General features: G+C 42.8%; 1 protein-coding gene across 1 annotated transcript in view; it reads right to left on the bottom strand.

Annotated features, from left to right (window-relative positions):
• The window catches only part of rims4 (regulating synaptic membrane exocytosis 4), a 28,667-nt gene extending 16,224 nt beyond the window's left edge, over positions 1-12,443 (bottom strand). The window contains exon 1 of the mRNA XM_069516157.1: positions 12,129-12,443. Within this exon, the coding sequence (XP_069372258.1) occupies positions 12,129-12,225 (97 nt within the window). The 5' untranslated portion in view covers positions 12,226-12,443. The remainder of the gene's footprint in view (positions 1-12,128) is intronic.
• Positions 12,444-15,350: the final 2,907 nt, after the last annotated feature.

Below are 15,350 nucleotides of genomic sequence, written 5' to 3'. Positions count from 1 at the left end.
CTTTTTAAGTTTGCCGCTTAATATAGCATCACTGCACCACATCGCCGACATTCGCAGGCATCTCGCTGACCCAGTAATCCTTGGACCACAGCGTTATCCGCTGGTATTTGCCGAATCATTAATACTTTTGAAAATGTACAGTGGATGGAGATGTTTTACTAAAATAAAAGGGGGAAATATCCACAGCATGACAGGTCCTCAGTCGCTCTGCCGGTTAAGTCTCAAATAAAAACCTGAAAGTTACCATCTGCTTGGAAGGCCACACCAGAACACCCTTTCCCTCTGTGAGCAGCTGTTTATCTGTTTCCAGGTTCAGGTCTTCAGTCTGGTCCAGTCACATGAAATCTGTCAGCCAGTGTCAGCAGCCACATGAATCAGACGTTAACATCCACTTTCACGACCTGATTTCTCCCCTTTTTTTTTTTTTTTTTAAACCTATCTATGTCAGCGAGTCCCCAAAAAGTATCTGATGTGACGCACAAAAAGTTGTGATGTGGCAATCAGAGAGCGGGGACTCATTAGTTTGTCTCCCAGCAGAGAAGCATTAATGAAAGCAGAACAGATACAGAAATAGCTGCTCCCCATTCAGCCAACACACTGACTGACAGACAGGGAGGCTGTAACGAGGTGGGCTGCACCTTGTGGCCTAGTAAATGACTCAGTGCAAATTTAGACCTCTGAAGAAAAATACCACAAACAGCCAATGGCTTCGAGCAGCCATTTTTTCCAAGAGAATGTTTGCGGGCTACACTTTGTTAGTGGTTAGTGAGTTGGGTAGTTATTAAAGTTTATAATATTAGGTTGTCATCTATGATAATATAGAAGATAAGGTAACTAAAAACAAAGGCGCAGGAACAACTTGTAGGTTTCATTTAACAACATGATCAATTACTGTAATGATTTTGACAAGTCTTTACATGCTAACGCTCCAACTGCAGACATCAGCCGAAGCAAAAGTTGTGTTGATGTCACCGATGCATCGTACAGACTCTTTTTCCTTCTCTTTTGAAATCCTTTAGGAAGATTTGAAAACTCGGTGCTAGACTGAGTTTGTCACGGAAGCTAATGAAGACAGTCGGAGGACGCCTCCTCCTCTGGGTGAAAAAAAAAAAAGGCAGGAATAAAACATCACTTTGCATTTGAGCTTGACCTAATTTCTCACACCCAGTCCAGGACAAAAAGAAGACGTCTCAGAATTCTTCTGCAGGTGAGATTCAGAGATCTCTCGACATTCATCTTCATTAAAGACCTGCTTGAGTTTCTGCTTTTCTGTAAAAATCTGTCATTTCTCCAAGCAGCAAGTTATCTCTCCACGTCTCGAACCGTTTACTGAAAACCTTCCCTTCCTAGAATCAAGCAACACGATGATGGAAACAAGGGCCAGGCGATACTGCATACGGGATGAATACGTGGTTACATAAAACAAAATAACTATAACGCAATGTACAGGGAGTAAAATTGCTCTGTCACCATCAGCCCATTCATTACAAACAGAGAGAAATTCTGGCGTAAGGTGTTTGTCAGAGCGAGACAGAGGAGCAAGAGGATCCTGGGAGGCACTAAAAGAGTTTCGCATTCATTTGAAAAATTACTTTCCCGTGGAGGTGCCACAGCCGGCGATGAGTGATGTCTGAGGCCGGAGATGAATAAGAAGCGGCTTTTTGAAACCTGGCACTGAAAGCGATGGGCGAAGCAGAACGTTGCGGGGCCAGAAGATGGAGTCAGAGCTTAATTACTTTACGCGGCAACGTATGTTAATCAGAAATGCTATATGCCAAGAGGAAGCGGCGTACGGCAGCAGACCATTAGTGGCAAACCATTTCTGAGTGCTACAAGTAGAACAAAAAACAGAAGTAGGCAATGCTACCCAGTGGCATAACTCGCATAGGATCTCATTTCCTGATACATCAGTTTCTTGTCGACCACAATGTAGAGCAAATATCCTGCACTCTCTCACTCAGAATGAGAGGTTATTGCTGTCCTCTCTGTAAGTTATTGGTTTTTAGTGAAATAAAAAGCCAAAGAGACTGAAACAAAACAGTGGAAGTGCTGGTCTTTGTATTCAAGACAGTGAATGCTGATTTAATGTTTTTAGTTAATTAAATGTTCTATTCACATCCCGAGACTGGAACAAAACAAAAGGTTGCTAATGGAATTGAAGCACCTGATGCTGGAGGACTTTAATATATTCATATTGGTTTGCAGACCTGAGGGTCTAGAAACATAAAGTCCCTCTACCACTGGACTCTTCTAAATTCCACCTGTAGTGCAACTGTGTTTATATATCATCTAGTAACTTTAAAACCAAACTTATCAGAAGCGATTAAGCTGCTGTCGTATTGTCCAGAGTCTGTGCTCCCAGCTCTCCTGACATTTTACGCTATGTTGCTCTCACCGTCCGCAAAGAATTACGTTAAATATCTTGTAAAATAATCAACTGGAAAAACCGTGAGACTTTCAAAGGGAAATTAAATCTTAAATAACGGCGGCATAAATGTCACCGACTGATAAAAAAAACAAGGTTCATCATGTGGTTAGAAGGAATCGATTGAAAGCTGTTGACACTGTTGCTGTGCATGAACTGATTGATTTCACGTGTCACACGTTCTCCTCTCCCCTGCCGGTGGGAAAATTTCTCCTGAAAATTAAAGTGGATGTTTTCAGCTGTCTCGGCTCAGGGCGAACGGAGTGTCTCCACGACCTTTGGGAGAGTTATCGATCGGGCAATGCAGTCGCCAATTCTCCGGTTAAACCTTCGTATCGATGAAACATTTTCTGTGGTAAAAGTTCTCATTCATCATTGGTTTGTTAATGACTTTTCAAGCTGCTGCGGTTTCGACACAAACACTTAACGCTCAACTATTCTACTGACACGAGGAAAAGGTTTTAATCTGGTATGTGAATATTATGACCCTCATATTACTATTTGTTTATGAGAAACCTTAAATGTAACGAGAGTTCGTCAGAGTAATCGAAAGGTTGCTGTTATATACTAATTGTTTTTGTATTTTCTTATCTGTCTTCCTTTTGAATCAATGCACACATTGGCATTGTTACAATACATGTTTCAGGAATCCTGATATCTGCATCCAGTTGTAGTCGGTCAATCTAATAAATGTTGAGATATTGGACAAATTGTATTGTATTGTTGATATTGTATGTACAAATGTGTGAATCTCATAATTGTTCATAAAGAGCTTCTGAATCTAGTTTTGTCACCGAGCAGTTCGTCCAATAACTCAAACGGTGACGGATCATTTCAGAGGGAGTCCACCAAGAACGACACAACAGCAGCAAAAGCAATGTTATCGTCTGATGCAATAAAAGTTTTAAGGCGCAGCAGCTGTGAGACCGTCGCAGAGTGTAAAGTGCTCGGGGGGGGGGGGGGGGGGGGGGGGGGATGGATGAAGCTCAAATAAATACATTTTGATAAGAACTTCCGTGGTGAGCAATGCTCGTAAAAAATGTGCTTTCTAAGGTCAAGTCCAAGTTAAAAATCGTCCGTGTCGTCGATATGAAACCATTTCATTAGTGAAACTTGGCTTCAGGAGCTCTTTTGCAGCGTTTTCCTAATTTCATCAAGTCTTTGTTAGGGTTGAGTCTTCGGAGAAGCCTTTTCATTTCCTAAAGTCCTTGCTCAGGCATTTTACTCATTTTCAAAAGTCCTCGTTGGACGAGTCGGTCCTCGGCGCTGCCCCCGTGGTTTCAGCACAGACCTTGGCGGGAACAAATCCCCTCCGTGCCAGTTATAATAGAGGAGTCCGGTGTGTGTACTGGCTCTAGTGCTTTTTGTGTGTTAAGGTGTGTGAATGTGTGTGTTCTAAATCATGTTAAATGTGTTTAACGCCCTCCCCCACCACTTTAAAGTAATTTATTGCCCCTGCAGCAACATTTGAACTGTCCCACCGTCGCTCCCCAGCACACGACGAACAACGACTGACGTTTGAAGACTTTTTTACATTTAGAGAAACAAGTGTTTTGTTCTCTTGTCCAGTGTTGATGCTTATTATTTAATAATCATTACTCCTTGTTATTAATGAGTCGTCCCACGACTTCGGGGATATATTGTCACTCTTTGCTGTTTGTGAGCGGAGCTTTTTTATAAACAGTCTATTGTGCAGAGTAAAGTTAGAAAACTTTGTGTTCATCCAGGTTTTCCTGCAGTTCAACAGTATCCCTGGTTGAGAGTTGATTTAAATGCTGAGGGTGACTCACGTTAATTAACTTTCTATGAATGACACATGTACGTCTGCTTTGTCTCATATCGAGCAGAGGAGGACAAACTGTCTCACAGTGAAACAAACTGCAACGGTTTGTCGTCGTGCTTCAGCGACAGCGGGACAATTTTCTTTTTTTCTCCTTTTATTATGATGCTTTAGTCAGCCCCTCATTTTTCTTTCTTCCTAACTATAACTCTTCCCTCTCAGTCCTGCTGCTCTCTCTCAATAATCGTGTCTTGACAAATTGTTTCTCTGTACATCTCCATCTCTTACTGTATTAACGCCTTTATCCCCTTATCGTTATATTTAATTCAAAGCAACAAGAGGCCTCAGTCTGTGTATGGAAATGATATTCACAGGAGATATTAAAGCCTGTGCAAATAAATAATGTATAAACACCCTGACGTCAGCGTCCTCAGATCCTCCCAGCTGCCGCCGCTCGGAGCAGATCCCAGAAGACGCCTCGGGGATGAAGCGATGTGTGACAGAGGCTCAGCTGACGATCTCACAGCGTTATAAATGAATGGCTCCTTCACAACCTCCGCTTATATTTAGATTTTTACCTGAAACACAGTCACTTAAACTACAGTGGAAAAGTTGAGTCATTTATCACATCGCTGACGTTTCAAACCATTTTCCTATCAGCAAATAACTTTAAAACTAAACTTATCAAAATCACGAACACTTGGACGGACATTAGTGTGATAAAACAACAGAATAGTGACCTTACTAGTACTTTGTCTGTCTAATTTGGTCCATGTCCCATCCACTAACATGGAGGAGGCACAGTTTGTGACCTATCCTGGGGAAGCTGTCATGACCTTCATCTATATTTACAGTCTGTGGCGTCACACTTTTCAACTCTATATGTTCAAATCAACCAAAAAATGAATTTATAACAAAGATATCAAAGTTATTTTCTTGAAATAAACTCTTTCATTGTTCTTATATATTATCTATAATCAACTGACTTCCCTCATGAGTCAAACCATAAAAACAAACTTGTGTATATGTATAGTATTTGTACATGGACTCATGTATTTATATCAGTCTACACCCCAGTTAGGTGCCATGTTTCCCTGATATAAAGTTTGTTGTTCAGTACGTCTAACAATATAATTAAATATTGTATAATTAAGAATTTTCTTTGTAACATTGAGAGTTGTCTTATATTTAGCATTGATCTTATCTTTGTCTTTGCTTTTATTAGTCAATAAATATCTTATCTTATCTTATTATCATTGGAATATATGAAAGTATCGCGTGAGAATAAAAGTCTTCAGTGATAAACACTTTGTTAACGACACTGAGCGAGGGAGAAAACATGGAGGACATTGAGAGCGGCAACAAAATCACAGGGTGTATCTTTAAACACAGAAACGATGGCAGACCTCCGCGCTCTCGGATGCTTCCCCACTCGTAAACACTGGGTGCAACAAACAGCTTGTTGCCAAATAATGAGTGGACGCGGCAGCGAGCGGCAATAAAGAGCTGTGTGCTGGAGAAGAGTGCTTTTTTACTGCTCGGCCCTCGGTTCAGTCTGCGGCGCTTTACGCCTCGTCATAAAGAGACGAGCATTCTCTACGTGTCCTCACGTTCATTTCATTATCACACTGAGGCAGAGGGAGGCGCTACCTGTCACCAGAGACGATGGTGCTCTGCTGTGAGTGCGAACGCAGCGTCTTCAACACCAATGAAGAAATTAGGGGGATGGAATTCGACACCACAGGCGTCTGTGCATCGGCGTGTTTAGAAAATGCATTGACGAGCGAAGGGACACGAAACATCTGGTGACTTGAGGTTTGTCAGACGGTGTCACAAGTGTGATGTAAGCAGATTATAACAGTCAATTAGATTCATTAGTGAGAGCAGATTACATCAGAGAATCACATGAAGCTCGTTTATGTCAGATTCTCCATCTGTTTTTTTCAGCTTCATTTAATTAGCTAACGTGACACGAGAGAGAAGAATGTGGGCGAGTCAGCGGCTGGATTGTGTGTGTGTGTGTGTGTGTGTGTGTGTGTGTGTGTGTGTGTGTGTGTGTACTACACGTTGTGTGTATTTGTATTCCTCTGTCGTGAAAACACACACAAACATCAGAGCTTAAAGACGAGTGTTCACTGGATTTGATTTAACAGAAACACGAGGTGGAGGAATGATGCGGTTGTTCATTTTTTAATGCTATCACCTGTTTCAGCATCAAAAAACTGCACTGATTTCTGGGAAATTCAGATTTATAACCCATAGCTGTGTCTTATGAGGCTGCATTTGAAGACTGATTGTGTTAAAGCGGTGAAACTAAACCGTCCCGAACACAGGAGGAGTTTATTCAATAAGAGAAAAACTAAAAACCCATTTTATTTAGCAGAAACCTTACTTTCCTATTTAAAAATATTTTCAAATTTTTCCTATTAAACATGAGACAGCGAAGGAGCTGAGGAGACGAGGACTCTGGACTGATCTTTCTTTCAGACACTCGAACACAACTACGTCAAAGCAAAGCTGTTAAAAATTAATTTTCTTAAAGGTTTTTGAAAGTACGCAAATAAAGAGGAGTGTAACCCAGAGCGTGTTCAGATAAGAGGTGAAGAGGGAGGTGACGGGAGCAGAAGAAAAGAGCGAGAGAAAGAGTGTTAGCGGGGAAGGATGAAGACAAAAGAGAAAGCAACAGGTGACGGAGAAGATGGTGAAAGGAAGAGGGGAAGAGAGCAGAAAATAAAGAGAAGTCAAATGAGTAGAAAATAGGTCAAAGTGAAATGAAGATATAAGAACCCGTCGTTTCAAGTTTTCAGTAATATTTATATTTCGTATCAGAGCGTTTTTCAATGGTCCTGAGCAGAGGGAGGATTTCACCCGTCAGCACAGACAATGGGAGGTGACTCGTCAGATCAACACATTCAAATTGCCTCCCTGTGATTTCCTGTCATCATGACACAAAGCGCCGCCGTTAATCGTCGGTGGCGTGAAGAGCGAAAAACCGCGCTGTCATTCATCTTGTGATGTTGTGTTTGAAGAGGCTTCACCGCCGCTCGACTCGTTTGTCTCCACTTGAAGTGCACATGACAACCGGACTTCCTGCTCTCAATCTGTCACAGTGACGCCCGTCAGAGCGGCCGAGCCCGCTGGAGGTGCATCGCTCAATATTATCTCTTCTTCATTTTCTTCCATTCCCTCGTTCTATTCTCTCTGTTTTCCTTTTTGACTTCTGTCTGCAATCTCCCTCTGCAGATCCTTTGTTTAAATCTCCACCGGATCTCAGGAGTTTATGAGGTTCACTCAAACTAATCAGAACAGTTTGAAATCCTTGTCCTCTGGGCTGTGGATTCACTGGATCTCCTCAAAGAGTTTTTTGTTATTGCAAATAGGAAGTTTAGCTTTTTTTCCACTGGTCAGAAAAACCAACAACACCCGCTAGCATCTGGCTTTTGTCTTGATGCAATCAGCTTTGACTCCTGGGTCAAATGACTCCAATCAGCAGTGATGGAAACATGACACCTGGATGAACGCGCTAATTTCTTCTTCTTTTATTTTGATAATAATAATAATAATAAAAGGAGTAGCGTTAGAGCAAGGTGGTAGAGAGTTGGGGTCGAGTAAAACAAGGGCAGGAGGATAAAAAAACGAACAAACGAGCTGAAGAGTTGGATGCGGTGCAGCTGAAGTGGACATGACGGGTAGGAGGGAAATGTAACGTATGATCTTTACTCGTTTCAGCTGCAAAGAATCAGATCCGCTCAACGTCATATTCCTTTATAACCTTTACTGAATGTCTCCGGTCGAGATGCTGATGCACACATCTGCTCTGTGCAGCGTTTGCTCCTGCATCTGACTCAAAACAAGCTGAGCAACACCTTCCCTGCTGCTGCCGACCACAACACTCAGTATAACTAATGATCCTCCTCCTCCTCCTCCCCTATAGAATAGACCTCCTTTCCTGGCAGTCCATTTTTTACTCATGACTTTTCTGGGTCGTCTCTGCAGCTCAGGAGCTCACCAGAGACCTCGCTCCTCCCCTCGTTCTCCTCTTTCTCCTCTATAACTCATGACTCTGACACATGAATCCGCCTTTTTCACGTCGCGGTGGCCACACATTCACGAGGACAGAAATCTTCACACGTCTTTGTTAAAAATCTTTCAGTTAAGAAATCGACCATTGCACCGTCCTGACCTATTTCTCTCTGTCCGTCCGGCGCTCGACCTGCTTGTTCTGTGAGTGAAGACGGAGTGATGACAGAAGGGAGAGAAGGGCGGTGAGGGGTGAGGGAAGGATGGAAAGGTGAGATGGAAGAGAAAGGAAATGTAAAGGTGATGAGCAAAGACAGAGTCATTTTAATTATTTCCATTCTGACATTTTCTCTCATCCCTCCACCTCAGCTTCATCCTCTCATCTCCCCCCCCTTCCTTCCCTCCCTCCCTCCCTCCACTCTCTTCCTATCACCTAATTCATGGAAGATTAATGTTCCAGTTCCTCCCACAACAAGTGACATCTCATTACCTGATGCGTGTTCATACGTCACACACTCGTTTAGTCGACATTCACATTCACAACTTATTGATCTAAAAACAGTCTCAGTGTCTTTGGGGGGAAACTTGGATTCTGAAGGAACCTTTGACTTTTGTCTCAGTTCGAAAAAAGAAAAAACCTGACCCTCAATTTTTTTACCATCCCCTTTGTAACACAGCTAATTTCCCCATGGTGGGACGAACACACTGGTGTTTGGATGGAGATAAATGTTTCTTGTTTCTCTCCTTGTGTGAATATTTGATCTCTACGAGCAGAGAAGTGAACAAAATGTTGCCTCAGTTTGTTTCCTGTTCTGCTTTTATATTTAGAGGTTTCATTGTACTTGAAGAAACAAGCCAGGACGAGAGAAGAGGGGGAAACTTAAATCACTATATTTTGGTAAATATTTGCAATCTAAACATTTGCTTCCTGATATTTTATATAAGTAATATTTTATATTACACAGTAGTTACAGTATCAGTTGATGTATAGTGATGTGTGATTTGTAATAAACTGAAAATGTCAGTGTATCAAAGTCTAAATAAAAGTATATGGTAAATGGTATAGGTATAGTATGTGAAAGTATAGTAACTACTGTAAGTTTACTATAATAAAGAATTACTGATACTTATATTTAATACCTTTATATGTGTGTGTAGATACTTGAGCATTTTCATTCTGTTAAATGTTAACTCTTCCTTGCAGATGCACTCAACACTTCCCAGAGTCGATAAATCACATAAATCACGGTGGAAACACTGTGAGAGGAGTGTGAACGACTCTTTAACAAGCACATAAATCACTTGTACAAAGTGCAGATTATTGTGTTGGCAGTTTGAATTGTATTCGGCTGAGTCTATGACACGAAGACATGAGTCTGCAGACGAGATTCACAAAACGAAGGTCAGTCACCTCCAGATCCTGAAGAGTTTCACCATTAACTGTCCCAGTCTGTGTGTGTGTGAACGTACAAAATAACTTAACAACACATGGATGGATTTTCAGCAAATTTGTTGTGATTATTGCTTGAAAGTGTATCGTTAACTTTTGGAGCTAATTTCTGCATCGTATGATGTCATATGTTCCGTCATCGAGAAGTAACAGAAGGGAGAATATGACGTCATGCGTTTGTGCAGGAATCTCTGCATCTTATTGGACGACAGACTCAACTTGTTTGGACAGAAAATGATTTATGGTCGTGAGGATGAACTGACGACATCATGACTTCACCATGAAGTTGAAATCGACCTCACCACTTAATTTAAAAATCCTCAGCTGATGACGACAAGTGGACATATGTTATCTGGCAGTTATCAAGAAGCCTTCTGGGAAATGTAGGAAAAAGTCCGCAGCGGTGGGAGAAGAGAGGAGCCGAGGGGCGGTGAATAATGTCTGGAAGACACAAGACGACTGTGAACGACTGTGACTGTAAGTGAGTTCCTGCTTTAACTACAGTGGATGTTGTTTAGAGTCAGATGAGATGGATGAGAACATTTCATTTGTAGTGTTTTACTGCGATGCAGAAGAATCACCTCAGCTGTCAGTCTGTCACCAGTGAAACCTGCCGCCTGAGCCGCTATAACACATTCGCAACTGTGTGTGTGTGTGTGTGTGAGTGTGTGTGTGTGTGTGTGTGTGTTGATCGTCTGCGAGACGAGAGAAAAATAACAACAAACTCAAATTCAGGTCAGAGGGGGAGATGTGAGGAGACAATAAAAAAAAAAAAGACAAATAAATGAAAAGAGAAAGTGACTGAAGCACAATTTAAGGTGGAAAGACAGAGTTAACCCTGCAAACAGGATAATTAGACCACAGAGTGACGAGTGGACGGAGAGAGAGTGGAAATCATGACAGAGAGACAATGAGACCGAGCAGGAGAGAGAGAGAGAGAGAATTAACCTGCAATCAGGCCTCTATTTAGCTGCAGTCAGCCACAATCAGCAGCCGTATTAGCATTTAATTAGACTGAGAGCCACAAACCACGGCCTGCCGCTCCGCTCTGATTACCTCACACACTGATTTCATATGTGTGTGTGCGTCTGGAAACACACGTTTGAATTCATGAACGTACGAATGGGCGTCTGAAGGGTTTTTAATTTTGATTGGTTTGGTTTCGCATGGACACGCCCAGAATAACATCGACAGGTTGAAATCCAGATTGTACAACAAGGATTCACACCTTCTACCAGGTGAAGCCGCCCTTCATCGCACTCCTCTCGATTGGCCTCAGTCAACACACACATAAACCTTGGAATCGCACCACAGTGGGAACAAACACAACACAAAGTCAAATTGATGTCATTTCAAAGACGGCAACGAATCTCAGAATCGAAACAAGGAAAACTAAAACTCGAGACATGAAGAGTTTGAGGCGTTTTAACAAAACCATAGACCGTAAATAAAGATGGACGACGTCTCTCAGGGCCTGATGGTAATAATACCATGGTAATACCTGATTGTTGCTGCTACTACTACACACTCATAATAACGTCTTCCAGCGTGTACAACTGGGATCATATGAAAGGAAATAAGCAGCAATGTGAAAGTAGAAATAAAACCCGTTCGGATTAAAATACGTTGCATCATCGAATGTTTTCGATTCGAGGAAATATTTGATCTCGTCAAAGAAGAACTGACATAACCTCAGGTGTGCAGCTTAAACATGGAATCTGATTTTACCATAGTTTTAGTCAGGTTAGTTTAAACACGTATGTATACAGAGAGAGAGAGAGAGAGAGATGTGTTTAATCTAGTTAAATCCAAACACTATAGACGGTCATGTGACCTTCTTTGTCCCAGTTTATCACATCATGTCTCAAGACACGGATTTTCATATTTTCACTTGGATTTCCATCATTTTCAAAATCACATATGAATCATTTTCACTATAAAACCTCAGGTCAGTGAACATTCAGCAGTTTTCCACTCTGGTTCCGTCCAGGTAGCAACATCTTTTCGTTTTTTACGACATAAAGCAGAAAGAAATAGTCAAATCATCACATTTAAGAAGCTGCAGCCAGAGAATGTTTGTCTTTTTCTTTACTGGCTTCCATCCACAACCAGAACCGCTGACGATTCATCTTCTCTGGGTTGATTCATCTATTAATTAGTTAATTGTTTTAGCTCTACATGATGTTGGCAGGACCCAGAGGATCAAACACTCACTTACGTTAAACATCATTAAATAAAAATGTCAATTGTCTCGATGACACAAACACTAAACAATGTTTTTGCAGGACTGGTGTGTTTTGAAATTTGGTTTGATGAGTGTGACTCTCACTCTATAGGTGACTCATGTCGTGCCGCGAGTCCCATGTTTTATGTATGGCCACTTAATCTTGTTGTGGTTGTGTGTCTGTGTGTGTGTGTGTGTGTGGATGTTTGTGTGTGTCATTCCCACTCACCCCCATCATCTTCATCGAAAGAGTTCATGCAGGGGAAGTAGATGGCGAGGGCCTCGAAGGACGCCGACAGGCTGATGCGGCTCTGCGATCGCTCCATGTAGAGGCCCGCCGTCGGGCCCGGGTCGGCCGGCTTGGCCAAGCGCGGCTGGGCATTCTTCACGCGGAGTACGGCGCGCGGCGTCTTGGATGGCTGTCAGCTGCCCCCAACGGCAGATCCACCTCACCCCGAAAAAGAAGAGTCGCGCAAGAACCCCAAGATTCTCACACCGACCGAAATCGGCGCAAAAACCTTCTCGCGGGAAAAGTGGCGGGAAAGGTTGACGTCAAAGAACGATTTTGATTTTGATGCATTAGACAAGATGTTATTTCCAGTGGTGCAGAATCATCCTAGAAATAAAACCGTGCGCCAAGATGTGTTTCTGTTTGGTTTACGGTGTTTTTCACTGAATGTTTATCTCTGGCTTTGTGCAGCAGAGTTATATCCCCCTCTTCCTGTCATCCCTTCTCTAGTTTGTGGATTCTTGTTTTGCTTCCGTTCCCAGGCAGATGCTGGTGTGCATCCTCCTCTTCACCCCTGTCTTCTCCTCAGAAGTCCAGGAGGCAGTCTGATGGACTTCCTGACGTCTGAATCTTACCTGCGTCTTTGTGCCGATAAAACCTTATCTTGTCTTTTTTGGGTTTCACGGTAAAACTCCCTGAACTCTCTGCGCGTCAATCCACCGCCCTCCACCTTTGATTGCTCTGGACGTTCTTCAGATCCTGGTGGATGATGGACGGAGGGTGGGAGGAGACGCTGTTGGTGGTAGAGGTGATGTTGACGCCCCGCTGGAAAAACGTGCTGCTCTCAAACTGAATCAAAGCTTATCGTTGGCGTCTGACAGCGTTGTCGTTTCCTCGTGCACTGACACGGCGGTGGAGCAGAGAGCCTGACTTTCAAACCCCCGGGAGACGGCAGCTGCAGAAGCTGCTGCAAATCTGCTCCTCATCCGAGCCCCGAGCATCAGTCGCTTAACAAATGCAACTGAGGGACAATCTGTTGCCTCTGTTTGAACTGTGTCTCAGGTGAAGCTCTGCTGCTGCTGCTGCTGCTGATGTTGTGAATAGTCTGAATGTTGACTTGCTGTCAACAACGTTTCCTCTGTCCTCCGTTGCCGTGCCGATGCTCGGCTGACTGTCTGCTCCTGAGACGGGAAAGGACAGAGAGAGAGAGAGAGAGAGAGAGAGATGATGAAAGCGTGTGAGAGAGAGAGACACAGAGAGAGAGAGAGGCTGCACTGTTTTTAACAGCTTGTGTCTGACTGGACTCATTCACTCGCTCCACAGTGAGTGAGAGAGGAAGTGAAGGAGAGGAGGAGGGAGGATGGAGAGCAGACTGTTGCTGGCAGTGCGGCCAATCAGAATGGGGATGAGGGAGTATGGGTGTGGCTTGGGGGAAGTGGAAGTGGAGCGGAGCACGGCAAGTTTACATTGTCTCTCTCCCCCTCTCTCTCTCTCTCTCTCTCTGCTCACTACCTTGTGGCTCTCTTTTCAAACAAGGATCTTAAGAAATACTAATACATAGATTGTGCAGCATTATAGATAGATATACATCTATAGATATAGTGCAGCCTCTCTAGATATATCTATAGATATACATGGTGCATGGGGTGGATGACTCACTTTACCTATTGGTCCTGGCTGTTGTACCTGATAAATAAAAAAATGGAAATAAAACCAGCCCCATAGACGCAACATGACAAACTGTAAATTGAGGAGAAAGGGAGCAGATGTCCGGCAGCGGTTCGATTATAACAATAAGTATTTCTCTTTATAGTTGCAGCTGCACCATGTTATGAGTTACCATGATCACATGTACTTCTCTGCCCGACGCGACAGGAGAGAACTCAAAGGTTCCTGCAGATTGTAACAGAATGATATTATAATAATCGTCACGTGCACAAATTATGTCTGTTAATGTGACGATTAATATTCCTGATGAAAAACAATCGACAGGTAAAAACATTGTTGTGAAGTCGCTGTCAGCGAGAACCTCCATGACACTTCAAACTTTCTCTGTGTTGTTTATGATCTTTCATACCTCCGCTGTTTTGCACCTCCTCTTTCTTTCTGCTCCTGTGTCTTCATCTCGGTTCTTCATGCGCTCGTTGCCTCTGCTCCTCATAACTCTTATTTTGTGTGTTGCAGAGAGAAGATGTGTAATCAACAGTGCTTCACAGGGCTCCATTCATTTTTCTGCCTCCGTAGATAGAAGCTGTAGGGGACGTGCGCGCACACACACACACACACACACAAAGTCATTGCATCGTTCAAAAATATACACACTTGTGGACAAAAAATAGTGAATCATCGTTTTTGCAAATGTAATCTCAAACATAGAGAGACACACAAACAAAATGAGTACACACACACACACACACACACGCTCGGGCAACAGTCGGCAGAAATGATCAAGTTGTTTTCGTGTCCAACAGCCGAGTTCATTTCACAATGTCAGCCAGACAAATGATTGGTCAGCGCAGTAATACATCACAGTACATTTATGAAAATGTCACAACTCTGATCTTTTCATCCACGTCCTGGCGAGCGGCTCCTGTAAACACACTGATTAAAGACCAACACAAACTTAAATTAAAGTTACATGTAGTTAATTAACTACAGAGCATTGGTGCAGGGGTGAGAATTAGTGGCTTCAGGCTGAGGAAATGTTTAAAAACCTCATAGACCCTGTACTTCTTCTACCATAATGCAGGGGGTCAGTTCTCCTGTGGTCATCTTTTACTTTAATAAGAAACCATCTGCTGCCAGAAATAACAGCTTTGGCTCAGGTTTCTCTGGAGCAACATGGTGTCTCTTCATTTTGTGTCCTGTCTAGCAGCGTTATCCTGAAATATCTGGATGTGCGACAATCATATGGTGCTAAATAGCAATAACTCAACAAGGGCTTTTACTTTGAAATGGACACAGGAAGTGTTGCAAATATGTACGAGCATTTTCATTGATCACCTGATTGTTCAAAGTTCAGTGAAGCTCGACTCAGAACCTGAACCGGAGAATCAGTCGTCAGCATCACTCTCGCTGATGAGTCCCTGCATGTTGCACGCCGCCGCCACAAAGCGCTGGTTTGCGATTTATTCACGTTCAAGTGTGAAGCTGATGAACGGTTCTCGAGATATATACGATCCACAAACAGACAGATTTCTGGAATTCATAGATATTCACAAA

The sequence above is a fragment of the Paralichthys olivaceus genome, chromosome 2, assembly GCF_024713975.1.
Source record: "Paralichthys olivaceus isolate ysfri-2021 chromosome 2, ASM2471397v2, whole genome shotgun sequence".
NCBI classification, from domain to species: domain Eukaryota; kingdom Metazoa; phylum Chordata; class Actinopteri; order Pleuronectiformes; family Paralichthyidae; genus Paralichthys; species Paralichthys olivaceus.
This window is presented reverse-complemented; position numbering and strand designations above follow the sequence as displayed.